General features: G+C 45.4%; 2 protein-coding genes across 2 annotated transcripts; both read left to right on the top strand.

The window, feature by feature from the left end:
• The first annotated feature begins 5,180 nt into the window (after positions 1-5,180).
• Positions 5,181-11,347, top strand: LOC100383475 (proteasome subunit alpha type). Its single transcript, NM_001176123.1, has 11 exons — positions 5,181-5,362; positions 5,660-5,811; positions 5,931-5,970; positions 6,078-6,161; positions 7,809-7,882; positions 7,956-8,042; positions 8,148-8,232; positions 8,436-8,482; positions 9,359-9,424; positions 9,998-10,088; positions 10,188-11,347. The coding sequence occupies exons 2-11, from the start codon at positions 5,708-5,710 to the stop codon at positions 10,257-10,259; spliced, it is 750 nt and encodes a 249-aa protein (NP_001169594.1). The 5' UTR covers positions 5,181-5,362; positions 5,660-5,707; the 3' UTR covers positions 10,260-11,347.
• Positions 11,348-14,135: 2,788 nt separating this feature from the next.
• Positions 14,136-16,094, top strand: LOC100382816 (uncharacterized). The gene is made up of 2 exons (NM_001368202.1): positions 14,136-15,789; positions 15,888-16,094. Exons 1-2 carry the CDS (start codon positions 14,270-14,272, stop codon positions 15,964-15,966), a joined length of 1,599 nt encoding a protein of 532 aa, NP_001355131.1. The 5' UTR covers positions 14,136-14,269; the 3' UTR covers positions 15,967-16,094.
• The last annotated feature ends 882 nt before the right edge of the window (positions 16,095-16,976 follow it).

Genomic DNA, 16,976 nt, shown 5'->3' on the forward strand with positions numbered 1-16,976 from the left:
TCGTTCCCCTCATGTGAGATCCTGAGGGTGTCCCAGATCTGCTTGGCATTGTCCAAGCCGCTCACCTTATGATACTCGCCCCTGCACAAAGAGGCTAACAACACAGTAGTAGCTTGTGCATTTCTATGAATCTGTTCATTGATAAACATAGGACTATCCGAGCTATCAAATTTCATTCCACTCTCCACAATCTCCCATATGCTCGGATGGAGAGAGAACAGGTGACTACGCATTTTGTGGTTCCAAAATCCGTAGTCCTCTCCATCAAAGTGAGGAGGTTTGCCAAGTGGAATGGAGAGCAAATGAACATTTGTACTTTGCGGAATACGAGAGTAGTCAAAAGAAAAGTTCGAATTAACCGGTTTTCTTCTCTCGTAGTCGTTGTCGTCGTTGTCCTTTTGGGAAGAAGTGGACTCGTCGCTGTCGTCGTAGTAGACGATCTTCTTGATGCGCCTTGTCTTCTTCTTCTTCCCATCCTTTCGTTTGTGGCCCGAGCCCGAGTCGGTAGGTTTGTCATCCTTCGGCTCGTTGATGAAGGACTCCTTCTCCTTATCATTGATCACGATTCCCTTCACCTTAGGATCCATCTCTTCGGGCGGTTAGTCCCTTTCTAGAAGAGAACGACTCTGATACCAATTGACAGCACCTAGAGGGGGGTGAATAGGTGATCCTGTAAAACTTGAACTTAATGCCACAAAAACTTGGTTAAGCGTTAGCACAGTATTGCCAAGTGGCTAGAGAAGAGTCTTAGCGAAACACAATAACCACAAGAGAATCAATACAGGTAGACACAGTGGTTTATCCCGTGGTTCGGCCAAGTACAACACTTGCCTACTTCCACGTTGTGGCGTCCCAACGGACGAGGGTTGCAATCAACCCCTCTCAAGCAGTCCAAAGACCCACTTGAATACCACAGTGTTTGCTTTTCTTTTCTATATCCCGTTCGCGAGGAATCTCCACAACTTGGAGTCTCTCGCCCTTACAAAGATGTTCACAAAGAAGCATGGAGTAAGGGAGGGATTAGCAACTCACACAAGACACAAAGATCACAGCAAATACGCACACACAAGACCCAGACTTAAGCTCAAAAGACTAGCACACTAGAACGGAGCTCAAATCACTAGAATGTCGAACAAGTGCGCAAGAATGGAGTGTGAGTGATCAAGAGTGCTCAAGGAATGCTTGGTGTGCTCCTCCATGCGCCTAGGGGTCCCTTTTATAGCCCCAAGGCAGCTAGGAGCCGTTGAGAGCAATCCGGGAAGGCAATTCTTGCCTTCTGTCGCCTGGAGCACCGGATAGTCCGGTGCACCACCGGACACTGTTCGGTGCAGATTTCCTTCCTTATTTGGCGAAGCCGACCGTTGACAGCCTTGGAGCCGTTGGCGCACCGGACACTGTCCGGTGCACACCGGACAGTCCGGTGCCCCCTCCCGACCGTTGGCTCGGCCACGTGTCTCGCACGGATCGCGCAGCCGACCGTTGGCCCGGCCGATCGTTGGCTCACCGGACAGTCCGGTGCACACCGGACAGTCCGGTGAATTATAGTCGTACGCCGTTAATTTATTCCCGAGAGCGACAAGTTCGCCTGAGCCAGCCTGGCACACCGGACACTGTCCGGTGCACCACCGGACAGTCCGGTGCACCCAGACAGAGCTGGCTTTGGCTGAACAAGGACATCTCTTCTCCAATTCGGTTTCTCCTGTTTCCAGCACTTAGACACAATACATTAGTCACAAAAACAATGTAATAAGTCTGAGAAACATACCTTTATACTTGATTTGTACTTTGCCCACCATTTGACACTTAAGCACTTGTGTTGGACACTAAATCACCAAAACACTTAGAAATGGCCCAAGGGCACATTTCCCTTTCAGATTTGAATTTGCCAAACTAGCGATAAAATAAACCCCTTTTGTTAATAGCTACTCCATATATTAAGGCCCTATTAGGATCCATCCATTTTTCTAGAAACTAGTTTTAAAAGTTGGAAGGCCTTCAAACGAGACAATATTTATCCCGTTTTAAAAACTACTTTCATAGTTTCTTAAAAACTAAGAACCTAGTCTCCTCCGGCTTAAACCGCTTTTAGATGATTAATTACATAGTACCCTCAATAAAATAGGAAAAAAATACTGAGAATGTCATCGTCTGCCCTTCTTCCCCAATCGAATCGTTGTTTCTCACAAAGCATTCGCTATCGCTAAGGACCCGTCGATCCTGCCCCATGCCTTGGCTTCTTCGCAAACTCCGCCACCCCTGTTGACTTCGCGCTCTGGCTTGCGCCACCGCCGACCCATGCCCAACATCATGGTGTATTTGGTTGGATGTACAAAGAGAGATGTAATGAAGCGGCCACATTTTGCCGATAGTTCCTTTGTGCGAGCTCTTCTGATCTCGTCGACCCTGTGTCTTTGGCTTGCGACGAGATCGACCCCATGCTCCTAGAGTGTCCTGCCACCGACAGCCTCACCGCTTCCCTTTGTCTTCGTCTACTCCGACACTCAAAAGGGGTAACATTGTCATTGTTTTTGAAAAAGGCTATAAACCGAATTTTAAAGACTAGTATCCAAACACCCTCGTTTTGCCCTCTAAAAACAAGTTTCTAGAAATCAAGTATAGAAAACCCTTGTTGCCATTGCTGTTTTGACTAACGCTAAGTCGATTCTATAAGCCTACATATTAATAATAAATTGTTGTTAGTTAACTTCCTGTAGGACCGGTTCTCCTCGCTTCTTTCTTCGTTTCTATGGCAAGCACTCTGTATTATGCCTCTACCCTCTCACTGAGAAACCTGTTTAAGCACGGTCGTTAACTTCCTGCATGCCATTCTTCAGCCACGTACCTAATAATCGACAACCTTTTGGTTTAGGAGAAACGCCTCTACTAACATAGTACAGGGTACCATGATCATATATGCTGCTTGTACTAGTTTACCGGAAATTCCCGAGGATCTCAATTTTCAAGTCTCCTTTTTAATTGGATCGAGGGAACGCTACTATTTTCCTTTTTTACAAATTACAACACGAAATAATGGTCAAAGCTTTGTATTTATTGGTGTAGGTGGCATATCAACGATCCAAATCAGTGTTCTTTTAATCAAAACGGTTGAGCATCTCAACTAAAAAGCATGCATTCATGCTGCGCGTGAGGTGATTTGTCGTTTCCACCATTTTCTTGACGACGGCGGGGCGCCGGGAGGTGAGCGCGGTCGGCGGCCGCTGGGCGCCCCCGCGCCGTCTCGCGTGGGCGTTGCAGGGACCGCGTCAGCCCTAGGCGGGCGGGGGATCAGTGTCTGTCTCCGCGTCCGCGGCGCAAGCGCACGTGCTGCTTGAGGCTGAGGGAAACGCGCGTCTCGCAGCCGGGAGATGTTCCACACGGCCGCGCGCTGGCAGCGCGACCGGGTCGCCAGCAGGCACGAGGACGCCACCTCCACCGGCGGCAACGCGGTGCGGACCGCGGGCAGAGCACGCACGCGGCGTGCGTGCGTACGTACGACGTACTGACCAGGCGTGCTAGGACCGCCCGAGGACAATGCGTGGAGGCGGCAGGGAGAGACGGAGCTGCTCTGCCTATGCCTGCCTGGCCAGCGGTTGGGATCACCCTGGGCGTCACGTGGTATGGTAGGTGACTGACCACTAGCTAGCTAGCTAGCTAGGGTGTAGGAGGAGGGCGGGCTCGATCGAGGGCTTTTCCCACGTTTCCAACGCACGGATAAGCGGTACGCCAGGACGGAATGAAGGAAGACCATGAACCATGGTCGACACGACACACAGATGACGACCGTAGTGGACTGGGAGCCGATGGAACACAGCCGATCGACCACGTGGGACCACCGTCCATCAACACGTCCCTTTTCCGTTCTGTCATTCTAATGCGACAGATGGTCAGAGGAAGGAAAAGGTGGGCTAGTGCTACGACTCCCGCCCGCCGGGCACCGGGACTGTTCTGCAATTCCGTTGGCGCCGCCGCCGTGCCCGCCAAGTACACGTACACCACCCCGTGCCTGTGGGGGGAATTTGGGAAGCAAGCGCTTGAGGCTGACCGACGCCGGGAGCCGGAGACGCTGACACGGCCTCGGCGCCGAGACTCTGGTGGTGGGTGGCCGGTAGCAGCCCACAACCGCTAACGACCCCAGCGTAGTCGGCACCGCACCAACAACAACAGAAAAGAAAGAAAGAAAGAAAGAAAGAAAGAAAGAAAGAAAGAAAGCGAGGGCTTTTTTCCCGCCCGGGTTCGACGTCACCATTCAATTCGTCGCTCGGAAAGCGAATGCGGCGTGGCGTTTGGAAGCGAGAAGGGATTAATTACTAGAGTATTGTTCGCTCCGGTCCGGTCCGGTCCGGTCCAACCGAGACTCCGAGCGGCGTCGGCGGCGAGGGACCGATTCGAGACCGACTGACCGGGACGGGCGGCGGGACTGGAGTACTGGACTGTTTTTTTCCTCTCTCTCTCTCCACCATCGACTCGGTCGGCTGGCAGAAACCGCAACTCCGAAAGACGCATGGTAGCCCACAAGTTGCCGGGCCGCCAGTTGGGCGGCGCGGTGGTGGTGGGTTGGTGTTGGTGGCGGTGACTCACTGACGGCGACGCGTCCTGCTCGTGGAATCCACGACTCGCGCTCTCTGCTTGACAGCTGCGCCGCTCGCCCGCTCCTTGCGGCTGAGAAGCCGAGTGCTCCCAGATTTTTCCTTTGCCGCACCCCCCAAACCGCCCCCCACCCGGCGCGTGCGTGCGTGCGTGCCGTGCCGTCCAACCGGATCAGGCCATCATGGCGTCATCCCCTTCGTTGGATTGGATCACGCTTCCCCCCGCGCTCTGTTCTGTTCTGTTCCTTCCTCAAATCTTCTCTTCTCGCGTGTTTGGATAATGGAATTCGTAGGGAACAAGCTGTACAAGCTGTTTGCCACGGTAGTATCGTAGGAGCAGCACATCGAAGATGCTACGGCCTCAAGCCCGTCCGGCCCACGGGATACTGGACTGGCCCACCTATACAAGTATGCGTAGTTTGGGCTTCCGTCTGCAGCATTGTAAAGTTTGTTCTGCAGCCCATGGCCTGGCCTCCGCTACCACGAGTAGGGTTGATCAAACTTGATCGGCCGCTCTATCATGAGCTGTGTCTATCTTGAATTTGAGCCCGTCGCACTTGCCAGGTCGGGCGTGGGCCAACGTAAAAAGAGTGACGTTTCTTCACCAATCACCCTGCGTTTCTTCTCCTGTTCATCACCCGTGCGTGCGCTCTCTCTCTTTCTCGTGCGGCAACTGCGAGGCCGCCGACGCCCGACGGCAGGGTGCCCAGGCCTTCTTCGGTCCCATCGCGAGGCCATAGTTGCATCATTCGCCTGAGACGACTGCCCACCGCCAGGTATGCGGCACCCTTTCTCTTCCGTCCCCGCTGTGCGAAACCGGGCATCCAAACCCTAAGTTAAGCTATTTCGCAATTTATATTCGGATCTGATCTAATTACAAGTGTATACAAGCCTATTAACTTCCTTTTTTTTGGAAAAAATGGGCGTAGTGTGACCACCCGCCGCTGTTCTGCGGTGTTTCTTTTTTAATTATTTTTTTGTATTAATTTTGGTGTTGTGTAATGGTAATATATGATTATATGTTTATGTACTGGTGAATTTTGTGCGGATTAGTTTTGAAATTTTGTTTTCAGGACTGATCTCCTCACTAGGCGCGTAGAGGTGAAGAGAATAACTTGACAATGAGCAGCATAGGCACAGGTTACGATCTGTCTGTCACCACCTTCTCCCCAGATGGTCGTGTCTTCCAGGTCGAATATGCTACCAAGGCCGTCGACAACAGCGGGTTAGATTCCACTGCCTCCCACCTCCTATTGTGTTTTTGCTTCAAGCCTTCACTTATTTCCTTTTCTCTGTTCTATGTAATCTTATTGGTTTGGTTAATGCCATGGTATTTGTGAACAGGACTGTTGTTGGGATCAAGTGCAAAGATGGCATTGTCCTGGTAAGATTTGCCCTTATCTATCTTTTTTCTTTGGTTCAGGGATGAAGTTATTTGGCTTGCCCAAGTCCTGACTGGATCACGATTTGATTTGGTGGTTGGTTCTTTAGGGTGTTGAGAAGCTGGTAACCTCAAAGATGATGCTGGAAGGGTCAAACCGGAGGATCCATTCAGTGCACCGGCACTCTGGCTTGGTAATGCCTTTACAAGTGACTCAAAGTTAATAGTGGTTTTCATGCAAAATCATGATGTTGATGAATAAATAAAATAGCAGGATCGAAATTCTGCTTTGGTCTTCTAACCTGCACGACTGAATATCACAGAAAGATAGTAGAAGCATGCTCTAATACCCGTTTTCCTAAATAATTAATTATTGATAAAAATTAGATCTTTTTATTATGAATTTCCTTGTGGTGATACCTTTTCTCCTCTTCTTCTAGATTAAGGAATAAAAGGATTCCGACCTGCACCATCCATAAGTGAATGATTATAGCTGTTCACCACGATACACCAGCCACTTAGACCACACCCCAGAAGGTGTTACAAACATGACAAAAAAACTCAGGCCTTAGCTGAAAGAAGACGACTATTTCTCGAAGATCTTGATCGCTAACACTTCAAGACATTTGCATCCTTCAATCATTGTTACTCTCTTTCTCTTTAGATAGTCGGGACCATTGCCTGATCCTGGATGTCACTCTGAAGGTCACTTGCATGAAAGAGTTAGTATTTCCCTGTTAAAGACAGCATAATTTCTATTTAACCACAACGCCCAGCACATGGCTGCTACACCAACTATTGTTTGATTCCTAAACTTCTGCGCAAAGCCCTTTAACCATGCATCAAATAAATGGACTGTACCCTTAGGTTGTTGGAGTTTAAAAATGATGGGACAACAAATTCCCCCACATTCGTGCAATATAACATAAAAAAGGGGTGTTGGACTGTTTCTTCTAAACCACAAAAACTACGCTTAGGGCGTGTTTGGCATGGCTCCAGAGCAAAACTCCAAGGAGGAGCTGGCCAGAGCATGCCAAACACCCTAACTCCAGAGTTGTAAACTCTATGAAGTTTTTGGAGCTGCAGTACAATTTTTTGGAGTACCTCTTTTGCTGCTCCGAAAACTCCAAAAAAAACAACCTAGTCATGGAGTTTGGAGTTATTTACCCGCCACTGCCACCGGTTATGAGAAACAATTTAAACTCTGGAGCAGAGCTGCTCCACCCAGAGTTTTGGAGTAGAGCTGCTCTGGGGTGGAGCAGAGCCATGCCAAACACGCCCTTAGTGCCCCCTTCTACCCCTTTTTAGCAAGTTATATTCTTTGTTAGAACCATTCCTTTTTCTAAGGTACCAAAGGAAAACTTGTAACTTAACCCTCCAAAGCTGAACTTTCCTAGCGATTCTCCCATTTTTTTAATCATATCTTTATATAAAGAGCGTGTCGAGAAAGTTCCATTTTCGTTCAAGTTCCAAATGAAAACACCCTTATTCTCATTTGAAGATGTGGGCAGAACTAAAGAAACTAGACTAAGCCAAGCCTTCAGTTTTTTTCCCGGTAAGAGCCCTCCTAACTGAAACATTCATGGGAGAGGTGCTTACCACACTAGCTACAGTTACACCCTTTCTTCTTACAATTTTATAAAGATCTGGTACTCTAGCTTCAAAGGTTTTTTTTACCGATCTAATGGTCCTCCTGAAACCTAGTTTGATGCCCACTATTTACTTTGAATTTCCCTTTCTCACTTGAGATAGCCATTTGTTCTTCAAAGGTTCATGTTCCACTAGCCATTTTTTTATGAATCATGTTTGTTTTCACAAATTACTTTTATTATCATTTGCAGGCTGTTGCTGGTTTAGCAGCAGATGGCAGGCAAATTGTTTCAAGGACGAAGTCAGAAGCTGCCAGTTATGAAAAGTAAACACCTTGTCTTTGAGACCATGGGATGCGAGATCTTTTATATGACTGTTCTGAAAATTTAATGGACTAGGGTCTATGGAGAACCCATTCCTGTTAAGGAATTGGCTGATCGTGTGGCAAGTTATGTTCATCTTTGCACGCTGTACTGGTGGCTCAGGTAATATATTCAACAGTGTCCATAATAACTGGAGGCATGACTTGTATTCATCAAGCATTATCCTGGCTACTGTAGTCAACCCTAACTCGGTTTCTGTTGTACCAGGCCTTTTGGCTGCGGTGTTATTCTTGGAGGTTATGATAGGGATGGGCCACAGCTCTACATGATAGAACCCTCAGGAGTTTCTTATGTAAGTTGGTACTGCATTTCCATTACATAGTTGTATCAACATGAGTGCATAGGCTCATTGTGTTAGTTTGAATATGAATTATGTCTTCCATCAGTCATGTGCTCATTTTCAGTACGTAGATGCCATTGTTTTTAAGTAGCAATACACTTTAGGAGTGTTGTGAATTTGAAAAACATAATGTTTGAGTTTACAAACTTGAACAGAAATACTTTGGTGCTGCATTAGGGAAGGGGAGACAGGCTGCAAAAACGTAAGCTTACTTTTTTTTATTTGTTCTTAATGCTCTCTTTGTTTCTTGTTCTTCTGTCGCGAATGCTTAAAACATAATCAAATAAACATTTATTGCTTATTGTAAGAGTGTACAATATATTCCTTCCAATCACAAATAAGTGATGTTGGCATGGTCTTAATAAGCCAAAACACTGGAGACTGGACTAGTACTTTTTGTTCCAAAATATTTATAGAAAATAGCAAAAGTATACTTTTACGGAACTAGATTTCAACACAAATCTACACACATCTTTTTCAAATACCCATACTCCATATAAAAATTAACGTACAGCCAAAGTTTAGACTGATTGACTTGGGACAATCTAAAAATGACACATACCTGTGACTTGAGGGATTAGCTTGCTGAGACAGAAAGCAAAAGAGAAAGTATTGTCGTTCAATAGTATGGATTATTTGATAGCTACAATATTCTTTGTTGGATGTCAAAAAAATTTAAGCCAATGTTAGCATATTGTATGAAATAGTGACTATACCATTGCATTGTGGAATAATCTTTGTGCATATGTTTCGTGCTTCCTTTTGTGTTCATTGATTAGAGTTAATCATTAAAATATAGGCAAGGTTCATTTATATAATTGGAGTTCACATTTTATATGTTCTCAGTTTTCATGTATATCCCTCCCTTCATTTCCAATGAAATATTGGCTTCTAATATAATCCGATGGAGTTCACTATCGGCTTTAGCTTTTGTGTTCCGTAATCTTGTTAACAAGAATGCTTCTGCAATTACTGTCAAATCACCACTGGATGTTCTTAATTCTGTGTGAACTTCTTTAATCTTATAGATGGACCTCAAAATGATTCTGAACCCAACTATTTGAATGTGGTCATGCAGTGAGATAGAAAAGTTGAAACTTTCAGAGCTTACGTGCCGGGAAGGCATTGTTGAAGTTGCAAAGATGTATGTCTAATTCTCTTTTCTCATAATAGTACAACTTTGCAACTGTATGAATCTTTTTATTTTTACTTTTTTTCTCTGATTGAATGTTATTGTCTATACTCTATAGCGATGCTGGTGTTCATTTCGCTGTAGTTTAATTGGCTTCAATCACTCTTCTTCATTGTTCAATGTCATTCAAGAAATCCGTTGTTCATGTCTATACAAAGCCTAGGAAGGGTGTGCCCAGTAATCATTGTCTAGTCATTAAGGGATTACATTCCTTCTACAGTGGACATTTTTATCTCAAAACTTTGCTGGTATGAGTATTATTAGTAGAGAACTGCTTTAAAATATCATGATTGCAATGCAGCTTTGTTAGTACTGTAAACTGATCAACACTCTTGGTAAGAGTAGGAGCACGTCATAGTTTACAACTTATCTCAGGCGATGCTAGGTTGTGGATGTTTTTAAGTTTAGCTTTGATATTTAAAAGATATTATACCAAGTTCCTTTTACATTTTCTTTCTTGCTTGATGCCAATGAACTTGAAAAGGCTACTTACTGCCCTTCAAAATTTACGTTGCCCAAATGCAGAATTTATGGAGTGCATGACGAAGCGAAGGATAAAGCTTTCGAGTTGGAGTTGAGCTGGATCTGCGATGAATCGAACCACCAGCATCAGAAGGTACTGGGATATTCGCATGAATAATGAATTGTCTCTGCATGGTCCTCGATTTGAATCTGAGGTGAAACTTAAATCTTTTTTTGCTTGCTTGCCATGCAGGTTCCAAATGAACTGTTGGAGCATGCCAAAGCTGCTGCCCAGGCTGCTCTTGAGGAGATGGATGCCGACTAAGAGACACGATGATTTGCCCAAACTTGGTGTTTTCGGTGGTGTTGATATCTCTGATCCCTTGGGGGGGGGGGGACCCACTAGGGGTAGGCACATTTCAACCGAAAACCGAGCCGAACTGGAATCAAGGTTTTTTCGGTTTTTCGATTCGGTGTCGGTTTTCCTTTCTTACGAACCGAAAAGATCGGCTCGGCTTCGGTTTCTATTTGCTGGACACCGATACAACCGAACTTACTGCAGTCTAATGTCCTGTGTGGCGCGCGTTCAACTGGACCTGGACAATTTGCAGTGCAGCCCACCGAAGCCCAAAAGACACCAACGCACAGCTTCATAGTCCATACCAGCTAGCCCAATTATTTATTACCAAACGTCTAGGGCTCCAGGCCAAGCCACACGCCCAAAGTCCAAACCATGCCGCATCGTATAGACAGAAGCGCTTTTGGCCTGCCCCTGGTGGCTCTCACGTCGGCGTGTCGTGCGCCAGCGTGGTGCATCTGTGGAACCAGCAGCGAGCGGCACCTCGCGAGAACTGCGGCGGGCGGCGCAGCTCTCTGGAAAGAGCGCGGCGGCAACGCGGAGCAGTCGATGGGCGGCGACGACTGCGGAAGCCAGCAGCAGACACACGAAGACGATTCTTTTGGTAGAAACTGAACACCGAACGAAGTCTACCTCGACGGCAGCGTCTACGTCGACGGCTGGAGTACTGCACTGAGATACGAAGTTTAGCTGCACCAAAGAAACAGAACCGATTGGTCGGTTTAAACCGATTGCCCACGACCCACTGGACATGGCCAGTTTCACACAGCCTACGTTTTGATCCATGTCATGTAGAACTCCAACCACGGTTGAGTGTCTCGCTAGGTAACGAGCGAAAACTGGGGAATTTTCTCGTTCTCGGTCCACACTGGGATACGAAAGCCAGCTCGGATTTTAGTGTATTTCGGTTTCAAATTTGAAAATATAATAATTGAATGGTCAACAAAACGGTTTTTGAAATTTCAAAACGAGAATGTAATCCCTGACTCCGACCATGGAAGTCTGGAATCTAGATTGACTGATATCAGCGCTGTGGATGCCTTGGCGTCTTGAGGAACTTTTTAGCTTCTGCTGTACCGGTTACGCAGACTGGAGTACTGCACACTGTGTCGCGGAATCGTGCATCAGACTTTTAGCTGTTCCTGGGCTCCTATTCTCCCCAGATAAAGTCTGAGTCACCTTTGTCGTTTTTGGCGTGGCAATATAGCGCTGTGCTGCGACGTCAGGTTAATAAAAAAAACTTCGAAATCGAATGGTTTTTGGAGTTGATGAAGTATGATTTTTATAGTGCATGTTTGGATTCCATTAGCTAAAGCGAATGACTAAGGGTTTGTTTGGTTTCTAGAGACTAATTTTTAGTCTTTTCATTTTATTCCATTTTAGGGTTACTTTAGGAGCTAAGAGCAACTCCAATAGTTTTCTAAATAACTCTCTAAATCTTAAATATAAAGAAGTGAACAGAAAAATGTTTCTCCAATGGTTTTCTAAATATACTTGCTAAATTTAGTTACTTGATATCTAACGTTATTTAGTCTCCATATTTGGCAACTCGATAGGAACTCACTAAATGCAGTTGATGTCAGCTTATTCACACTCGCGGGACTATTTTTCCCCTTCCCACAAAGTGAGGTAGCCATGTACTGCACATTCTTTTTCCACTTTCTAGCACAGTGAGGTAGCTAGTCCCAACACGTGTGACATAAATTTCTCTTTCATCGTCAGACAACTACTACCCCATATGCTGCGCCATGGGACCACCACTCTTGCATAGGTCGTGTCGATCGGTCTTTTCTCCTCTGCCCTCGACATCCTCTGCTCTCAACCCCGCCGTAAGCCAGATTCGATGGAGGCAGGGCTGGTAAAACTAGATTCAAAATCGAACTACTCCCTAAGTATGGGCAACCATTGGAGACTACACTATTGTTTTACTCCTAGTATCTATTTAGTAACTTGTTAAACATGATTTTAGCGAGCCCTTTTTAAGAACTATTGGAGCTGCTTTAAAGATGAAGAACTAAAAGTGACTAAAAGGGATTGGCCCCATCTCTCACTGACCTAGATGAACATTATCTTTTGACCTTCAATCAATAGTTCGATTTATTATTAAACTATCAGTTGCTATATTGGTTTTCAGTAATGTACATCCGAAGATAAGGGTTTTTTGGATAAGCTCGAGGGACAATGTTTGTCGAGGATGAGTGATAACTTGAGCCATGGAGCAGTGTTCACTGCGCTGCTCGAAGCTTAGGGGTTGCGCGTAGGCTTCCCCACAGTATATAGATTGGTTCTTCAGTGTGGTCACAACCTAGTTGTAGTCGTCGTCGAGGCCTGCCAATAGCATTTTTGCTATTTCTATTTTTAGCTCTTTCAATTTGGATTTTTAGATTTCAGACCCTGTTTGGTTAGAGAGACTAATTTTAGCCCCTGGTTTTTAGTCCTGTTTAGTCCCTATTTTACCAAACGGAAGGACTAAAATATATACTAATTGGCTTTAGTCTCTAGTCCCTCACATGAATGCTAAAAGAGACTAAAGGGCAGCATTTACTCTAAATGACCTTACTTAGAAAACTGGTGTCATATACGGGAAACAAGAAAAAGACTATTTCAGTCTTTTATATGTTGCATTTAATGCATTCGGGTCAGTTTAGTCCTCATATATAGGGTTGGAAATGGATGTATGGAAATCCAAATTATCCTTGTTGTATTCGTTAAAACTGCTAATATGGATATCTGTATCCGTATTCGATTTCAATATGGATGTCAAATGGACGTATCCGAATTCGATTTATAGTACCTTTTCTCTATCTGATTCCGTATTTGTATTTAAAAAACAATAAACATACGATACTATCCGTATTTGTGAAAAAATATGTTCGATGAAACCATTTAAAACTTAATTTTATCACTGATTACTAATTACAAATGATTTTATGTTTAATAATATACTAGAAAAATGATATATACCATTTAAATATTAAAAATATTTATATGATAAATAAATAAATAAATCACCCTTATATTTCTTGTGATATTCAATAATAAAATTCAACTATAACTCTCCACTTTGTCTATATAGTGAACACATCTCAACAAAGTTTCATAAACATTCAACTATAACTCTCCACTTTACAATATATAGATATTTTTCTTCATGTTTTCATTTATGTTTTGGTACACACATTTATATAGGGCATTCATTCATTTTAGAATGATTTTTTCTCTCGATACATTAACTATTTTATATCAATTTTTGTTTACTCGTATTTGTACAAATGTTATTTATTAAATATAATGTGTTGTTATTTATCTTTGTTACATGATTCGATAGTTTAAAAATATTATTTATATAGTTTTGTTGACTTGGATATCGAGGTTCACGAGAAATCTACTTTAATTTAAATTTGTTTTGACTATATACTTACTATCTATAAACTTATACTTAAATAAAAATCAACATATGTGAAATTTTAGAGTATGTTGTTTGAGTTGAATTGAGTAAATATCCGAATAACAATTCAGATTCGACTATCCGTTTTGTATGCATATCCGAAGATATTCGAATTCATATCCGAATTTGGACTAAAATTTGGTAAACTGTGACATTCGAATTTGTATATGTACATATTCGATCTGTTTCCACCCCTACTCATAGTACTAATGGAACCAAATATAGCTTTAGAGTGATTAAATTTTAGTCACCTTGCTTTAGCTCATGATTCAAAGTGGCCTTTATTGAGGAAGGCAAACTAAAATTACGCGCGGGTTACATGGACTTTTTCGTTCTACCGCTGTACCGTTCAACGTCAGCGAATCATTAAGAAACGCCCGGCCCACGAAAGGCCCAACTATCTCTCTCCCATTCATCATCCTCTCCGAATCCCTGTCAGTCGCCAACCTCTCTCCCCTCCAAACCCTAGCTAGCTCCTCCTATCGGGAGAGATTCGATCTCGCCCTTCTCGCCGTGGGACCGTCGGCGCATGTCCTCCGGCGGCAACCCCAACCCAACCGGCGCTCCCACCCAGCCGCGTCCAATGCATCAGCAGCAGCAGCCTCAAACGGGCGGCTCACCGGCAACGCCCATGACCCACCTCCGCCCTCCCTCCCTCGCCGGCTCCCCCTTCCAGGGCCTCTTCCACACGCCGCCCACCCACAACCCCGCCTTCCAGATCCACATGGGTGCCTCGTCATCACCCCAGACTCCGCTCATGGCCGCCACTGCAGGATCGGCCAAGCGCCCCCCGCAAAAGCCCCCTGTCCGGCCCCTGGCACCCGGCTCAACCTCGTCGGCCGCAGCGGCCTCGGCGGCTGCCGCGTACAAGGCTGCGGCCGCGGCGGCGGCCGTTGCCAACTCTGGGGGCGTCGACCTCACCCCCGCCGCGCGGCGCAACAAGAAGCGCAAACTCCCCGAGAAGCAGCTCCCTGACCGCGTCGCCGCGCTGCTCCCAGAGTCCGCCCTCTACACGCAGCTGCTCGAGTTCGAGGCCCGCGTGGACGCCGCGCTTGCGCGGAAGAAGGTAGACATCCAGGAGGCGCTCAAGACGCCGCCCTCGCTCCAGCGCACACTCCGCATCTACGTCTTCAACACCTTCGCCAACCAGGGGCCTCGCACCATCCCACCGCCCAAGAATGCTGACCCGCCAACCTGGTCGCTCAAGATCATTGGTCGCGTGCTGGAGGACGGCGCCGAGCTGGATCCTTCCAGTGTTGTGCCCAAGCACAACCCAGTGTACCCCAAGTTCTCCCAATTCTTCAAGAGGGTGACTATAGCGCTGGACCCCTCTCTGTACCCAGAGAATCCGCTCATCATCTGGGAGAATGCACGGACAGCTGCCCAGCAGGAAGGGTTCGAGGTAAAGAGGAAAGGGGATAAAGAGTTTGTTGCAAACATCCGGCTGGAGATGAACTACAATCCTGAGAAGTTCAAGCTGTCACAGCCGCTTATGGAGGTGCTTGGGGTGGAGGTGGACACTCGCGCACGGGTGATTGCTGCCCTCTGGCAGTATATTAAAGCAAAGAAGCTTCAGAACCCAAATGATCCTTCCTTCTTCATGTGTGACCCTCAATTGAAGAAGGTGTTTGGGGAGGACAAGCTCAAGTTTGCAATGCTGTCACAGAGGATATCTCAGCATCTGTCTGCCCCGCCACCCATCAATTTGGAGCACAAGATTAAGCTGTCGGGGAATGAAGCGCATAGCAGTGCTTGCTATGATGTGCTGGTGGATGTTCCCTTCCCGCTGCAGAAAGAGATGATGGCATTCCTTGCCAACACAGAGAAGCACAAGGACATTGAGGCCTGCGACGAGGTGATATCTGCTTCGATCAAGAAGATCCATGAGCATCGCAGGAGGAGGGCCTTCTTCCTGGGTTTCAGCCAGTCCCCAGTGGAGTTCATCAATGCTCTGATAGCTTCCCAGAGCAAAGATTTAAAGCTGGTTGCTGGCGAGGCGAATAGGAACATTGAGAAAGAAAGACGTGCCGACTTCTATAACCAACCATGGTATTGCTCTTTAGCTGATCATTGTTTTTTCTTAGTTGAGCATTATATTATATGTATTCATGTGCTGATGGGATCACTTCTGTGCCATAATCAAATAGGGTTGAAGACGCCGTTATAAGATACTTGAACCGCAAACCGGCTAACGAGGGCCTAGGTGGTGGTGCTGGTGGTTCTTGAGGCGTGGATTTCTCCTAGCTATTTTAGTGTATAAACAAATTATCTGTTCTGTATTGGCAGTAAATTTCAGACGTATTAGTGAAGAGATTTGTTCAGTGTTGTGAAATGATGTTCAGGCTAGTCATTGTATGTTTATGTTGTGTTCTATATTGTCAAGTGCTGAACTGAACCGTAATGTTGCTTGGTGTGGCCCTGAAAATAGTAAGCCTAAATCACATTCAAAAAAACTGGAATGCAGGATGATGATAGTAGCCTTTCCATAATTCCTGGAGCTGGAAGAAGCTTTGAGGTGTAGATGCCTTTTGTCATGGACATTTTCTATCTATTCCAGGATCTTCTTATAAGCCATATTATTCTTTCTTTAAGAACCTTTTGTTTTCAGATTGTAGTTCTTTATGATCTGGTCTACGCACTATATTTATAAACAATAGCTATTCTGATGCAACATTTCAAAGCATGACACCTACAATTACTTTTTAGTTTGTCTTCAGTGTGCAGGATGAAGAATAATCTTTCTACACATCTGATGATACTGACGCACCTCCTAAAGATCCAAACCAATAATGTTAGCCAGACAATTACTGACGCACCTCCTAAAGATCTAAACATCTGATGACCTGTCAAATAGACCATGTCTTGTCCGCTCATGAAAAAAGGTACAAAATCCTCTTCATCTGGGTTGAATGTGACAATGCACACATACGACTAAGCACCCATACAACAACAAGAGAGGAACTTTTGTTCCCAAGCAAGTTGGGGTAAGCTAGGGATAAAATCCAACATGACAAGCTAAAAAAACAAAAGGGGGTATTAGTAATATTGAAAATAGTAGTATTGATTATGGTAAACGGACACGCAAACGCGCATTCACGCCCCACGCACGCGCCTAAACCCTTGATTCAAGTGAATTCGGATAGAGTTTAGCTTTTCAGGGGAGCTTTAATATTTATTTTTGACCTGTAGCTAAGCTCAGTCAAGCCAACTACATACCAATTCAGGTTTTAGTCTCA

The sequence above is a fragment of the Zea mays genome, chromosome 2 (assembly GCF_902167145.1).
Source record: "Zea mays cultivar B73 chromosome 2, Zm-B73-REFERENCE-NAM-5.0, whole genome shotgun sequence".
NCBI lineage: Eukaryota > Viridiplantae > Streptophyta > Magnoliopsida > Poales > Poaceae > Zea > Zea mays.

Coding starts and splice junctions, on each gene's coding strand:
- LOC100383475 (NM_001176123.1), top strand. CDS start 5,708: ATGAGCAGCATAGGCACAGGTTACGATCTGTCTGTCACCACCTTCTCC. Junction 8,043..8,147: donor ACGCTGTACTGGTGGCTCAG/GTAATATATTCA, acceptor CTGTTGTACCAG/GCCTTTTGGCTGCGGTGTTA. Junction 10,089..10,187: donor CGAACCACCAGCATCAGAAG/GTACTGGGATAT, acceptor CTTGCCATGCAG/GTTCCAAATGAACTGTTGGA.
- LOC100382816 (NM_001368202.1), top strand. CDS start 14,270: ATGTCCTCCGGCGGCAACCCCAACCCAACCGGCGCTCCCACCCAGCCG. Junction 15,790..15,887: donor GACTTCTATAACCAACCATG/GTATTGCTCTTT, acceptor ATAATCAAATAG/GGTTGAAGACGCCGTTATAA.